General features: G+C 45.2%; 1 protein-coding gene across 2 annotated transcripts; it reads left to right on the forward strand.

Moving 5' to 3' along the window:
* The first annotated feature begins 623 nt into the window (after positions 1-623).
* On the forward strand, positions 624-3,422 carry LOC103633263 (glucan endo-1,3-beta-glucosidase 13). Of its 2 annotated transcripts, XM_008654964.2 has the most exons (5): positions 624-734; positions 819-2,147; positions 2,274-2,531; positions 2,628-2,882; positions 3,062-3,422. In XM_008654964.2, the coding sequence occupies exons 1-5, from the start codon at positions 671-673 to the stop codon at positions 3,097-3,099; spliced, it is 1,944 nt and encodes a 647-aa protein (XP_008653186.1). In that variant the 5' UTR covers positions 624-670; the 3' UTR covers positions 3,100-3,422. The 2 variants fall into 2 exon arrangements, with proteins under 2 accessions (XP_008653186.1, XP_008653187.1); XM_008654965.2 differs by lacking the exon at positions 2,628-2,882.
* The last annotated feature ends 12,810 nt before the right edge of the window (positions 3,423-16,232 follow it).

A 16,232-nucleotide genomic window follows, 5' to 3' on the forward strand; every position in this document is an offset into this window, starting at 1 on the left:
GCTTTTGATAACTATTTATTAGCTAGCTAATTCCACTAACAATTTTTAGCTAACTAACTGTTAGTTTCAGTGTATTCAAACATCCCTTTAGCAATCTACTCCACAAACACCGTCGTCGGAAGACAGATAGATACAAGGTTAAAAAGCTAAGCTATATGGCTCGAAAATAAAGATAAAAGCAGATGTATTACTTTTTATCGATAAGATATTCTTAATTGGTTATATATAGAGAAGAGTGGGATGGACTTATCCTATCAGAAGTTGAAAACTGACATAAAATCCGTATAAAAAATACAACCCCAACTAATTCATGCCAAAATTACAACTCTTCCGGAGCATATGAAACTGTGGTGTTATGCACGTATCACGTACTTATGCATTTTCCAAGCCATAATATGCATTTTGATCACGTCTCGAGGAGAGGAGAGGGACACGGGCACACAGCGGTTAAGTCGAAAGCTACATTTTTTCCCCCAATTTTATTGCCGGCTGGGGGTGTTTCCAGAGAACATTCAAAATACCTTCTGTAATCTGTGATGCATGCGCATTACCTCAGCTCGACCCTGAACTTAATTGTCGCCTGCAGCAGTGCCGCGCCCGCGCCTATAAATTTCCATGCAACCCTTGTGCTTGTCCCGCACTCACCTTTGCTACGCTGGAGAGCGGATCAATGGCGTTCACTCTCCGCCTCGGGACAGCATTTCTGGTGCTCCTCCTCTTCTCTTGTGCCGCAGGTAATAATACCATCGATATGATGATCGTGCACTGCACTTCCTAGCTGGGCAATAATACGATCGATATGATCGTGTATATCGCAGAGGCGGGCGAGGTTGGTGTGAACTATGGAATGGTGGCGAACGACCTGCCGAACCCTGCGTCGGTGGTGCAGCTGCTCAAGCAGAACGGCATCACCATGGTGAAGATATATGACGCCAACGCAACCGTGCTGACGTCGCTGGCCAACACGGGCATCAAGGCGATGGTGATGATGCCCAACCAGAACCTGGCCCACGCGGCCAGGGACCCGGTGTACGCGGCGCAGTGGGTGCAGGACAACGTGAAGAAGTACTTACCCAGGACGCAGATCAACGCCGTCGCCGTCGGGAACGAGGTGTTCGACGACCCGAACGTGGACAAGATGACCCTCGTCCCCGCCATGAAGAACGTGCAGAAGGCGCTGGCGGATCTGGGCCTCGCCAACGCCGTCAAGGTGTCCACGCCGATCGCCTTCTCGGCCGTCAGGGATTCGTTCCCGCCGTCCGGCTCCAGGTTCCGGGACGACATCGCGCAGCCGGTGATGAAGCCCATGCTGCAGCTCCTGCAGCGGACCGGCTCGTTCCTCACCGTCAACATCTACCCGTGCTTGACCCAGATGCAGCAGCCGGACGACATCCCCCTGGACTACGCCCTGGGGAACGCCCAGCACGCCGTGCTCGACGGCAGCAACAAGTACTACAGCCTCCTGGACGCCCAGCTCGACGCCACGCACTACGCCATGGAGGCCCTCGGGTTCGGCAACGTGGAGGCCGTTCTCGGGGAGACCGGGTGCCCCAACAAAGGGAAGATAGGAAAGCACAGACCACCCCGGCGTGGCGTCGGAAGCAGCAGGCGCCGTCTGTTGGATGACGGAGGCTCAGAGCCTGAGGCCTCGGTCGCCAACGCCCGAGCGTACAACAACTACGTCATCAACCGCGTGCTGTCCGGCAACACGGGCACCCCGCACCGCCCTCGCGCCGACATGCACGTCTACATCTTCGCGCTCTTCAACGAGAACAACAAGAGCGCCGATCCGGACGACGTGGAGAACAACTTCGGCTTGTTCTACCCCAACATGCAGAAGATCTACGACTTCAACTTCCGCGGCGGCGGCGGCGGCGGCGGCCAACCGCCGGCAGGCCCGGCGGCGGCGAGCTGGTGCGTGGCGAACGCGGCCGTCGGGGACGACAGGCTGCAGCAGGCGCTGGACTACGCGTGCGGCCACGGGGCGGACTGCAGCGCCATCCAGCCCAGCGGGTCGTGCTTCGAGCCGGACACCAAGCTCGCGCACGCCTCGTATGCGTTCGACAGCTACTACCAGCGGAACGGCCGGGCCACCAGCGCGTGCGATTTCAGCGGCGCGGCCTCCATCGTCTACCAGGCACCAGCCGGTGTGTGATTCGCGTACTCGATCGATCGATCGATCGATCTGCTTGCTTCCACTTCCACCATGCGTCTCGTCTTCGATCAGTTACTAACAATAATTTATTTTATTTAACCGCCGTGGCATATGGCAGTCACTTGCAGCAGCGCGAAGCCAAGCTGGTGCGTCGCCAAGCCAGGGGCCGGGGGCGCACAGCTGCAGCAGGCGCTGGACTACGCGTGCGGCCACGGCGCGGACTGCAGCGCCATCCAGTCCGGCGGCTCCTGCTTCCAGCCCGACACCGTGGCCGCGCACGCCTCGTACGCGTTCAACAGCTACTACCAGCGGAACGGCCGGGCTAGAGTGGCGTGCGACTTCTCCGGCGCCGGCTCTATTGTTTACCAGCAACCCAGTACGCGATTCATCTCATCATCACGGCACCCGGTAGTGTCCATTATTGATTGATTATTGTTCACCGAGGCGAGGCATGCCGCATGCATGTACGTAGGCTTCTGCGCCGCGACGGCAAGCTGGTGCGTGGCGAACCCGGGTGTCGGGGACGCGCGGCTGCAAACGGCGCTGGACTACGCGTGCGGCCATGGCGCGGACTGCCGCGCCATCCAGCCCGGGGGAGCGTGCTTCCAGCCGGACAACAAGGCCTCCCATGCCTCGTACGCGTTCAACGGCTACTACCAGCGCAACAACCGGGCTAGAGTGGCGTGCGACTTCTCCGGCGCCGGCTCTATTGTTTACCAGCAACCCAGTGAGTTCCATCGGACGGATAACATATTTTGTTTCTTTCTAAATACATTATTGATTTTACTGTGTATTTTAAATACATAGCAAAATATATGTACCTAGTAACCTAGACAAGCTAATACGTCATATGTTTCTTGCATGAGCCTAATAACCGTCCGGTGTTTATTCTGTTGTTTACTGCAGAGGTGGGAAACTGTGTGCTTCCATCGAACGCCGGCTGATCAACTCGAGAAACAAAACTACATCACATTTAGCTTGCTTGAGGCGACGATATGAAGATGCTAACATATATCTCGATCAGTATTTCTGGGATGGGAATAAATTTTCCATCGTTCTGCGTGGCAAACTATTATCTAATAAATTATTAATAAAATCCTGCGCCTGCAAATCGACTGTGCCGGGTGCTCCCTCCCCTCAAATCTTTGCAATAGTACGTGTAATACCACATGTCAACGTGTTGTCTTCACTGCTAATAATGCATGCTATTGGTACTTCTGTACAATCTCTTGATGAAAAATAATATGAAATAACCTTTAAGTCTCTATCTACTAGATGGTTCATCTTATTTCAGCAGTGAAAACTTTGCTCTGACAGTGAAAATTAATTGGACGTGTAATTTTGTTTAAATCTCGAACGTGTTCTTGAAAATCTCAAATCCATAACTTTTTTCGAGAGGAAGGTAGGTATATATATTTCTCATTTCAAAATGTTTACATCAAGGAACAAAGGAGGGGAACCAGGCGAAACATGCCGGCCAGCTCCAAGCGAACATGAATGCATACTTCGCAAGATACACTACTGGAACAGACTGCTTTGCCGAGTGCCGCAATGCAAGCACTCGGCAAAGTTTTAAAAAACACTTGGTAATCTCTTTGTCGAGTGGACTCGGTGAACTATGTGCATCAACAATGGCCTCTTTGTCGAGTGTATTATGTCGGGCATTCCGCAAAGTCTTGTCGAGTACCATCTGATACTCGGCAAAGAAAAATCATCGTGACAACAACAAGTGATGGTGACAGAAACTTTATACTCAGCAAAGAGGGAGCCTTTTGCCTAGTGCCTGCTGGCCTGGCACTCGATAAAGAAAGCTCTCCACGATAGCCTCTGTGCCGAGAACCACAAACTGACACTCGACAAAGGGTGCCTGTCTGTCTAGCACTCGGTAAAGGGAGTACCAGTGGGCCCCTTTGTAGTCCCTTTACCGAGCGCGTTCGCCGACACTTGGCAAAGGGAGATTTTTTGCTAAGTGCTAGGACTAAAGCACATGATAAAGAAGCTTTACCGGTTCTCAGGTGTGCCTTCTTTACCGAGTGCTATGATTATTGCACTCGACAAAGACATTCTTTGTCGAGTGTAACACTCGGCCAAGTAACCAGAAACCCCTCTTTTTATTTGTTTTTATTATTCCATCGAAACAAACAAAACATATATCACATGAAATGATAAAACTTCTGTGGAGGCTGGATATGTTTCTACACATAGTGCGTGATAATTTTCACGATATAGTGTCAAATTTTTTCAGAGTCTTTACATATGATATCATGACATGTCGACAAGTTACATTATTTTCTGACTTTGTTTGTGTTTTATACAATTTTAAAACAACTGAATAACAAGTTCGTGGTGATGTTTCTTGAGCATGGTGTTCGAAAGTTATGGTATGTTCCTAAAATAGGTTGTAACTTGTGCTAAATAACATAAATATCATTTTTTGCATTCACTATTTTCCATTTTTGGAGTGACTTGCAGTTCAAATCTGAATTATCCGAAGAAATTCAATTAAACAAACTAAATCTAAATGTTATAGCAAACACTTTGATAATTGTGCCAAATTTGAACATGTAAGTCTAGTGGCTGTATGAACACAGTACAAAAATTTTGATGGAAAAAAGAAAAAAACAAATAAATTTTGTCAAATGTCTGAATGATACACTCGGCAAAGAAATTATATTACCGAGTGTTTGACTGGGACACTCGGCAAAGTTAACTGGCGTCAGCTGACGGCGCTTTGTCGGTGACCGTTTTTGCTGAGCACGGGGCTCTCGGCAAAGATGTCTTTGTCGAGAGCCGTTTTATGCCGAGTGTTTGGCTCTCGGCAAAAATACTCTTCATCGAGTGCTATACTATGTCGAGCGCGGTACTCAGCAAAGTATGTTTTGCCGAGGAAAAAAGATAAATTGCTCTCAACAAAGAGCTAGACATTCGGCAAAGAGCTGGATTTTGGTAGTGAAAATAAGTCTCACCATTAAACCTCATGCCTTCGTGTGTGAAGCGCACACAATCAAAGGATTTTAGGTGTCTTACCACATTTAGGACATGTTTGGTTCATGGCTAACTGTGCCATACTTTGTCTAAGTTAAGTTTAGTCATCTGAATCGAAGAACTAACTTTAAACAGAAAAGTTAAACAAAGTATGGTAAGTTAGCCAGCGAACTAAACATGCCCTTAGACAAATCAGAAGCCACAATCAGTATATAGACTCAATAATTCTCCGCAAGCGCGCTAGTGCCTCTGTCTCAAGACAAGCCATCGCTTTTATAGTTTTACTAGAACATCAGGCACCCATTCAGGCGCCCTACCGTAGTTGAAGGTAAAAGCAAATGTCGAGACAACATGGCTCTATGCAACTATAATAATTAGATAGTAAGAATAAGATCTAAACAAACACAACAGCACAACACATTTAGGCGAAAAGACATTAGAAGCTAAGATTAATATAGGTTGCGTAACGATGACAAGTAATAATGAGCATTTAAAAATAAAACTGAAGGCTCAACATCTTTTCCATCATTTCTAAGGTTGTAGCAGCAGCATTCACTACCCTCCCTAGCAGAGCAGAAAGGAATCCTACCCACTGCCTATTGAATCTCTGAGTCCTTTGTTTCAGTCGCAATGTCCTCTAAATGCATATTAACCAAGAGAGCTTCACCTGTAATACAGGAAGCAACACCAACATTTGTAATCACCGCAGAAACCACACCAGATGCATCATTCGGATCTTCAGTTTTAACAACATGAATCATTTCAGTGTCCTCATTGATGTTCTTCACATCTGGCACTGTTAACTGCAAAAAACTATAATTGCAGTTCAAATGATGCAGATAACCGAATAGAATTCTCATAGTAACATGGAGCATGTTAAACTAAAACCATACAACAAATCTCTTCTAGTGTTGGGGACTTGTTCTCAAATGCTTCGGCTTGGAAGGAGATGAAAATACAAGTGCGACGCAAAAGCAAATGCCAAGTCCACCTGAACAGTACGGGGGTACTGTTCACCTATTTATAGGCGCGGGGTACAACCCATACAAAATTACATACATGCCCTTTACATTTGGTGATAATTCTATAGCACTCTATCGAGGTCTAAATGGCCTTTTCATCTTTAAGTCGGTTCCCTTTTCTGCGAACATGCCGAAGCTTTCCTGCTTCACAGCTTCGGCGCTGTGTCAACCTTTGTATCTTTTGAGCTTCTCCCTTTCTGATACGAGTCCGAAGATACCTGCTCACACATTATAAAGCCGCTTCTCCCTTGAAGACCTTCGGCGACGAAGCATAGACCCAACAGTAGCCCCTTTCGCGGTGCTAGATCGTTTTTCGTAACGAGCTTGATCCGTGAAAAAAGTCTCTTAAGCTTCGGGGAGCCGAAGGTCCAAAAAACACCTTCCCTGAGCTCGTTGCCGAGAAACGATTTAATTTCCCAGCACGTAGCGGTCCCACCTTGCAGAGTTTACTGTTTGTCCCTGCGGTCCACTGCGCAGCGAGCGCACGCGGGTGTGCGCCTGGTGTAAAAACTCTGGCGCTTCGCCTTCTTACCTGCAGCACTATATAAACAGACGAGTAGGTGTGAAGTTACCACAGCATTCATTGCTATTTGCACTGTTTCCCTGCCAAAATTTTTAACCATCACCGAAGCTTGTCTGTTAGAACCGAACGAAGCTCCAGTTTGAAACCTGCTTCGGAGGAAGAAAATTTTAAAGTTTCACAAGTTTATAATTGAATGGCCAGAGTCCGCTCTACCGCCAGGGTTGAGCGCGAGGAAGAAGAAACTGAAGCTTCGGAGACTCTCCCCATCTCCGAAGCCATGCAACGATCGGGTCTAGTAACTTCGGAAAAGATCCCTCATGATGATACAGAACAAGCAAAACAAGCAATCGCTGAAGCAGAGGAAGAAGATATTGAGGAAACTGATTCCGAAGATGATTATCGCATTGCCATGCCAAGCAAGCCGAGCCACTTGGACTTCGGAAAATCTACTGTTTCGAAGACTGATCTATCCAAGATGGTAAAATCGGGCTTTTTCACTGAAAATCAGAAGAAGCTTTTGCGCTTCGGGGGAGAAGAGACTACCCCAAGACCGGAGAAAGATGAAATTGTTATTTTCAAGAGCTTTTTAAAGGCTGGACTAAGATTCCCCCTACATGGGATCATTGGAGAGGTGCTGAAGAGGTTCGGTATCTATTTTCATCAGCTGACCCCTAATGCTATCGTTAGGCTTATTGTTTATATCTGGGCACTCCGAAGCCAAGCAATGGAACCATTTGCGGACAGCTTCTGCCGGGTTCACGAGCTGCATTATCAAACAAAGGCTAGAAAAGATGGATTGCACGATAATTTTGGTTGCTATAACTTTGCCTATCGGAAAACTACAAAGTTCCCTGTAATTAGCTACCGAAGCAAGTGGGCAGCAGGCTGGAAATCAGAGTGGTTCTATGTCAAGGTTGATGACGACAAGGAAAAGCTTGTACAAAGCCCGCTGGAATTAATCTTCGGAGAAACCCGACCTCGCTGCAATATGACACCCGAAGGTCCAACACAACAAGCAATGAGTGAATTCAGAATTATTGCAGAGCATATCAGCACAAGGGACCTGGTTCAAGAGTTTTTAGCATTCAAAGTTTTTCCCAGTTTGAGAGAATGGGAAATGCCGAAGCTACAGGGGGAAAAGAAAGAAGGTGAACTCGTACGTTTACCTTACTATTTCAAGTTTAAAAAGTACTTTAAAGCACCTTGCCAAGAGTGGCTAGATATGATTGAAGCAATGTGTAATGAAATACTTGGCAATTATTCCAAAAAAGAAGATCAATTGATGACCGCAGCCTTCGGCACTCGTCCGAAACGAAGGCTAAATCGAGTGTTGGACGCCTTGGGTTTCGAATACCCAGACTACGAAAATCTGAACAAAGGTGCCGGAGACCAAAAAAGGAAAAGGGTAACTGAAGGCTTAGATGAAGGTGAAAAAGAGCCAGTAACGAAGAAAATTCCGAAGAAAAGGAAAGCTTCTTCTCCGAAGCAACAAATATCCGAAGCAGAAGAAACTCCCGCATCACCTTCTGCTGCTGTTGTTGAGGAAATTCTGAAGGTAATGACTGAATCCTTACCTGCGAAGCTAAGTCCACTGGGTCCTCAACTGACAAAGTTTTTTCAGAAGGACAAGGAGCCCGAGAAATCGAAGAAAACAATCAAGGCAAGGAAACAAAGAATCATTACCGTGACAGAGGTAATTGACAAAACGCCGCCAAGAGCTTCGGCCCAAAAAACACGAGCAGCTGCAGAGGGGGCAGATATTGAAATTGCACCTTCGGAGGCCGCAGCCGCCGAAGTTACCTCAGCTGAAGATTTGAATTTAGAGAGCACAATTGAACATATTGACCAAATGCTGCTAGACATGGCTGCAGAAGAAGCTGCCACTGCTGCCGAAGAGACTGTGATCGCAGCGTCAAAGAAAGGAAAAGAAATTGCCGATGAAGCTTCAGAAAACGAAGCCTTCGCGTTCCAAAACTTAGTTGGAGAACATCTAACAAAAGCTGAAATAGAAGAGCTTAAAGAGTATGCCCAATCCTGTGGATACAAACCTGGGGCACTCCTCTTCGGAGGCGTTGATGACGAGAAATTAGAGTGTATTCGGGACCAAACAGGGGCCAAAGTTATCAGTACTCTGTCCAAGAGTATTGGATTCCCGAAGCTAGAAACAGACATCAGCCGCTACCGACGACAACATGTCGTTGGTAGTTTATTTTACTCCAACTTCAAGGTGAATGACTTGTCCCTTAACGTTTATTGCTTCTAATAAAAACATGTCTGACGAAGGTTGTGTTTGTGTAGAGTATGTTATTGAGCAAAGCCTTGCAAATGCAGCAAGATCTTGAAGATAAAAAGCATGAAATTATAATCGGAAATTTGGAAAACAAAATAAAGGAGCAATCAGATGCTTTTGAGAAAAAGAACTTTGAGCTCCAGGCAGCCGAAGGTTTACTGGCGGAAGCTGAAGCAAAAATATCAGAACTGAACACGAAGCTTCTCCGCCAGTCTGAGCAGTTCGAACGAGAAAAACAAGATCTCAATGCAAAACTTGAAGCCGAAGCTCAGCAAAATTCGGATTTGAGAAAACTACTGACAAATCTTCAAGAAAAATGCCTGGAATTTAGCAACAAGTGCATTCAACGACTAAGAAAGATTTTTTACTCAGTTGGAGCCAGCAGCGAAAAATTTACCCCCTCAGCTGAAGATCTACCAAAAACCTTCGAACACATTGAGGGGGAGATTGACGAGCTCGACGAAGTCATAGCTGGGCATGGTGACTTCTGTGCCTGGGTGGCTTCTCGAGGGACTGCTGCAGCCTTCATGAAGGCTGGCTGTGATCATGGAAAAATTGTCAACAGGCCAAATTTCACTTTGTCACCATCAATCCTGGATGACATCCCTGATCTCGCCCGAAGCATCTCGAATCGATTTGTAAAAATGATATGGACAAAAGGTGGTCGAGAGAAAGCTGGAGACGAAGCTCGTAGCCACCTTGATCCAGTAAGAAATCATACCTTGTGCTTACCTTTTCCTGTAAACTTGATTTTGACTTCCAACGACCTTATTCATGTAGGATGACGAAGCCGAAGCTGATGATCAAAAATAACGCCGAAGCCGAAGCTCCTTGGAGATTTAGACAGTAGACTGCAGACAGTACTTGAAAAACTTTTAAGATAACTTTAGTAAATGTAAACAAAACTTGTTTTTAATGTATACTGTTCATACCTTGTAATATATCCTTAACCTTTCACTGATGTATGAGAAATGCTTTGATGTGGACGAAATTTCCTTTTTTTTTGAGCCGAAGGCGAAAAAACACCTTCCCTTCTTTTCGTATGCAACGAAGCATAGAAAACAACATTTTCCTTTTTTCCGAAGCTCTCCTTCATAGAAAACAACATTTTCCCTTCTTCTTTGTGCACGAAGCCCTTCTTTCCCTTTCTTTTTCTCTTCTTGCCGAAGCAACCATTTTATGCGATGAAGATGATTATCCTACATATGCCTAGATGAATGTTTATGAATGCAAATGCTATGATGTAATGTGATGTGCAAATGAATGGCCAAACACGTATCCGAAGCCATATTCATAGCCATTGTTTTCTTAAAAACAATCACACCTCAGCTCTGCATTCCCTTAGGAACGACTTTGGAGCTTCTTCGCCTTTACTTTTGGCGGAATCAGCGTTGACTTTTCGCTGTAAGCTCTGCATTCCCTTAGGAACGTCTTTGGAGCTTCTTCGCCTTTACTTTTGGCGGAATCAGCGTTGACTTTTCGCTGTAAGCTCTGCATTCCCTTAGGAACGTCTTTGGAGCTTCTTCGCCTTTACTTTTGGCGGAATCAGCGTTGACTTTTCGCTGTAAGCTCTGCATTCCCTTAGGAACGTCTTTGGAGCTTCTTCGTTTTTACTTTTTGGCACTCGATGGTGCGCTCTCAGCTTTTACATTTACATTCTTTGGGGGATTTTGCTCTTATAAGACTAAAAAAGGAAATTACATATGCTGGCCCCATTAAAAACCTTTCTCCCCCTTTGGAAAGGAAAAGGGTGCCATGAAAGAAAAAATAAAAATGTGAAAAATTACATCGAATTATACATAATATCGCCGAAGCTCATCCGCATTCCAAGACCTAGGAATGTCATTGCCGTCCATATCTTTCAATCTGTATGAACCGGGTCTTGACGAAGATGCTACTAAGAAAGGCCCGTCCCATTTCAACTGCAATTTGCCCACTGTTTCCGGGTTGGCCACCCTCCGAAGCACCAAGTGCCCTGGCTCAATATTTTTTAGCCGAACCTTTCTATCCCGCCATTTGACTGTTTCAGCTTGATATTTATTGATATTCTCCACGGCTTGCAGTCTGATCCCTTCTAAAGCATCTTTTTCTATAGAATAAGCAGCTTCGGAATCTGATTCTGCCGAAGCTATTATCCTTATTGATCCGGTTTTAGCTTCCTCTGGAGTTATTGCTTCGTCACCGAATAACAACTTGAATGGAGTGAAGCCTGTAGACCTTGATGTTGTCGTGTTGTGGCTCCACACCACTTTGGTTAACTGATCTGGCCATTTTCCTCTGGGTTGATTGAAGATTAACTTCATTATTCCTGTCATTATAATGCCGTTGGCTCTTTCAACGAGTCCATTTGACTCCGGGTGCCTAACTGATGCAAAATGGATCTTCGTACCAATTTGGTCACAGAAATCCCTGAAAGCTTCGGAGTCAAACTGTGTCCCATTGTCCACAGTGATGGCCTTTGGCACCCCGAAACGACAAACAATATTCTGCCAGAAAAACTTTTGGACGGTGGCCGAAGTTATTGTTGCTAAAGGCTTTGCCTCAATCCATTTAGAAAAATATTCCACAGCTACTACAACATATCTCAGGTTCCCTTGGGCCGGTGGTAACGGACCTAACAAGTCAAGGCCCCACCTTTGCAATGGCCAAGTGGGTTGTATGAGCTGTGTTAGGGACGAAGGTTGTTTTTGATCTCTTGCACATTTCTGACAACCTTCGCACTTTTGAACCAATTCTGCTGCATCCGAAGCTGCCTTCGGCCAATAAAACCCTTGACGGAAAATTTTTCCGAGTAACGGCCTAGATCCGATGTGAGATCCACACAGGCCTGCATGTATTTCTTTCATTAACTCTATACCTTCGGTTCTGGATAAGCATTTGAGCAGCGGAGCACAAACTCCATGTTTGTACAACTCCCCTTCTATCATGACATATGGACGAGCTCTTGCTTCTATCCTCTTGTTATAAGCTTCGTCATCTGAAAGAAATTTACCCTGAAGGTAAGAGATGATCTCGGTTCTCCAATCTTCGCTAAAAACAGGAGATATATTAAGAACTGCTCTTTCAAGAAGTTCCACCGAAGGTGCTTTTATTGTTTCGAAGAACACATCCGAAGGTAAAGGCAGCCCCTGTGCTGCTGACTTAGCTAGCAGATCAGCATGCTCATTTTGTCCTCGAGGGATATTCTTGACAGAAAACCCTTCGAAGGAAGCTTCGACTCTTCGAACCATATCCAGATATTTTTCAAGCTTCGGATCCTTAGCCTTACAACTTTTGTCAATATGACCCGAAACAACCTGGGAATCAGTTTTAAGTACGGCCCTTCTGATTCCCATTGCTTTTAACTTCCGAAGACCTAGAACCAATGCTTCGTACTCAGCAATGTTATTTGTGCAATTAAAATCAAGCTTTGCCGCATAACAAATTTTGACTTTGGAAGGTGAAACCAACACAGCAGCCGCTCCTGCTCCGAAGGTTCCCCAAGATCCATCACAAAACACTGTCCAGGCTTCGTTGTCTTTATTCGTTTCCTCCTCCTGAGCCCCTGGCGTCCAATCAGCAATAAAGTCTGCCAGCGCCTGTGACTGAATCAAAGATCTATGAACATATTCAATACAAAATTCATTGAGCTCTGCAGCCCATTTTCCAATCCTTCCAGTAGCTTCTCGGTTCCTCATAATATCCTTCAGAGGTTGTGAAGAAGGAACAATTATGTTGTAAGCTTGGAAATAGTGCCGAAGCTTCCTGGAGGCCATCAAGACAGCATACAGTACCTTCTCCAACTCTGTATAATTTTTCTTTGACAAACTAAGAACCTCGGATACAAAATATATTGGGGCCTGCCTCTTGACTTGACCATCAAGCTTCTCCTGGACAAGCGCTGCACTTACCGCTGAGTGCGAAGCTGCCACATATAATAACAAAGGAGCCCCTGGCATTGGTGGAGTCAATGTGGTTAGATCTATTAAATACTGTTTTAGCTCTTCAAAGGCCTTCTGTTGGATTGGTCCCCATTGAAAGACTTCGGCTGACTTCAGCACTTCGAAGAATGGTAAGTTTCTCTCTACTGATCTGGATATAAATCTATTGAGAGATGCCAATCTTCCTGTCAATCTTTGAGCCCCCTTCTTTGTAGTTGGTGGTTCCATCCGAAGTATAGCTTCAATTTTACTTAGATTAGCTTCAATCCCCTTCGTTGAAACCAAGCATCCAAGAAATTTCCCCTTCTTCACTCCGAAGACGCATTTTTCTGGATTTAACTTTAAGCCAGCCTGCCTGAAACTGGCGAAGGTTTCCTGCAGATCAGCAATATGATTCTCCTGCTTCGTGCTTTTGACAATGATGTCATCAACATAAGTTAGCACGTTTCTGCCTATTTGAGATTGGAGAACCTTCGCAGTCATTCGGCTGAAACTTCCTCCATCGTTTTTGAGCCCCTCAGGCATCCGAAGATAGCAATATGTGCCACTTGGAGTTATGAAGCTAGTCTTCGGCTCATCTTCCTTCTTCATCCAAATTTGGTGATAGACTGAATAACAGTCTAACAGACTCATGAGCTCTGAAGAAGCTGCTGCATCAACTAAAAAATCTATCCTTGGTAGTGGGAATTCATCCTTCGGGCAAGCTTTGTTAAGATCTGTAAAATCGATGCACATTCGCCACTTGCCATTGGCCTTTTTTACCATAACAGTGTTAGCCAGCCATTCTGGGTACTTCACTTCTCTGATAACTCCTGCACTGAGGAGTCTTTTGACTTCATTGCGAGCACCTTCGGCCTTATCATCTGACATTTTTTGAAGCCTTTGCTTTCTGGGTCTGAAGGATGGATCGACATTGAGCGAGTGCTCAATAACATCCCTATTAACTCCGCATAGATCATTGGCTGACCATGCAAAAACATCTTTGTTATTGAACAAAAACCTTATCAAGGTTTTTTCCTGCTCTTCAGATAGTTGAGAGCCTAACAGCACCTTCTGCTCTGCTATGTCCTCACATAAGAGCATAGGCTTCGGCTGGTCTGCTGAAGCTGCTTTCTCTCTTCTGAATTTGTACTGTTCACAAGCTTCAGCTCCATCTATGTTATGGATTGCTTTTGAGTCAGTCCAATTACCTTCGGCCCTTCTTGCAGCTTCCTGACTTCCATGGATAGCGATGGGTCCCTGATCCGAAGGTATCTTCATGCAAAGATAGGCAGGATGAAGGATTGCTTCGAAGGCATTGAGAGTACCACGACCAATAATTGCATTGTAAGGGTATTCCATGTCAACAATGTCAAACACAACTTGCTCAGTTCTAGTGTTGTTGATGAATCCGAAGGTCACTGACATGGTGATCTTGCCCAGTGCTACAATCTGTCTTCCTCCGAAGCCACAGAGAGGATGTGTAGCATCATGAATCTTATCTTCTGGCTCTTGCATTTGTCTGAAGGCCTTAGCAAATATGATGTCAGCTGCACTGCCTGTGTCAACCAAGACATTGTGGACCAGAAATCCTTTGATAACACAAGAGATAACCATGGCATCGTTGTGTGGGTAATCTTTGAGCTGAAGGTCCTCTTGGGAGAAGGTAATAGGAATGTGAGACCATCTTGACTTGATGAAGGGTCCTTGCACCCCAACATGCTGTACCCTTCTCTGTGCTTCCTTCTTCTGTTTCTTGTTAGCTGGCTCTAAGGACGAGCCACCTGTGATCGGGAGCACCAGCTTCGGGTCCGAAGCAGCTCCAACTTGGTCGTTGAACGAAGCCATCAGCTCAAAAAGTGGAAGTGAGTTCACCGGAGGTGGGCGCCAATGTTGGGGACTTGTTCTCAAATGCTTCGGCTTGGAAGGAGATGAAAATACAAGTGCGACGCAAAAGCAAATGCCAAGTCCACCTGAACAGTACGGGGGTACTGTTCACCTATTTATAGGCGCGGGGTACAACCCATACAAAATTACATACATGCCCTTTACATTTGGTGATAATTCTATAGCACTCTATCGAGGTCTAAATGGCCTTTTCATCTTTAAGTCGGTTCCCTTTTCTGCGAACATGCCGAAGCTTTCCTGCTTCACAGCTTCGGCGCTGTGTCAACCTTTGTATCTTTTGAGCTTCTCCCTTTCTGATACGAGTCCGAAGATACCTGCTCACACATTATAAAGCCGCTTCTCCCTTGAAGACCTTCGGCGACGAAGCATAGACCCAACAGTAGCCCCTTTCGCGGTGCTAGATCGTTTTTCGTAACGAGCTTGATCCGTGAAAAAAGTCTCTTAAGCTTCGGGGAGCCGAAGGTCCAAAAAACACCTTCCCTGAGCTCGTTGCCGAGAAACGATTTTCTCTTATTTTAAAGTGTTTACGCATTTTTATTCAGTTGTTCCACTATATTCTCAAAAGCACTAGAAGCTGGCATGGCATCCCTTATATCGCTAATAACATGTTGAGATTTTGTTGCAGAAACGAATTTCTTTGTTAACCATTTTTTTCAATTTCCCACTTCTCATAGGAATCTCCTTTGCTATAAATACAAAAATCAAGGGAAAAGTTATTATCCAAGGAAACAAAGAAATACAACTAAACAAGTTAAGATAACTAATAAACATATCTCAAGTAGAGTTTTATTGGGTAATACATATAGCCAGTGCTCTCATCCTCTGCACAAGCAATGTCATCTCTCCATCAATATAGACTATGTCATTGGAACACTTGTTTTAAACCATCTAGACAATTTGTTCCTTATGTCTAAAAAGCTTTGATCTAAGCACTAGTCCCCACAGGAGCTCTCAGGTGACCACAATGTCAACTGGCCACTGATATTAATCCCAAAGGAGAGTACATCAAGAGAAGGAAAAGAGGTATTAGTCTATCCGAGGTTCTTTACCTGATCTTCATTGTCATGTCCCTTTGATTTATTGTTATTATGGCATAAATAATCTGTAACGATGTTATTCATCCTACTCCATGCAGGTTGTAAATTCTTTTGCCGATGGTGGTTTGCCCTCAAAACTAAAACCAAAGATGACACTCGATGCAAATGAGATCCTTCTAGTTCAAAAGAGAAGTGTTCTAGGGAAGGATGGTCCTAAGGTTTTGGTTTAGGGTCACTGCATTTGAGATGCAAACAATGTTATAGGGTGACTGCATTCTAGGAAAGGATGACACTCGACGCAAACGATGTTATTAATCCTACTCCATGCATTCGAGATAAAATTTCTCATAATCATCTTGCATTATGTAAACCTAGCTAGCCTAATAATTGGAAGAATGGGATTGCAGAAACAT

Source organism: Zea mays, chromosome 7 (assembly GCF_902167145.1).
Source record: "Zea mays cultivar B73 chromosome 7, Zm-B73-REFERENCE-NAM-5.0, whole genome shotgun sequence".
NCBI lineage: Eukaryota > Viridiplantae > Streptophyta > Magnoliopsida > Poales > Poaceae > Zea > Zea mays.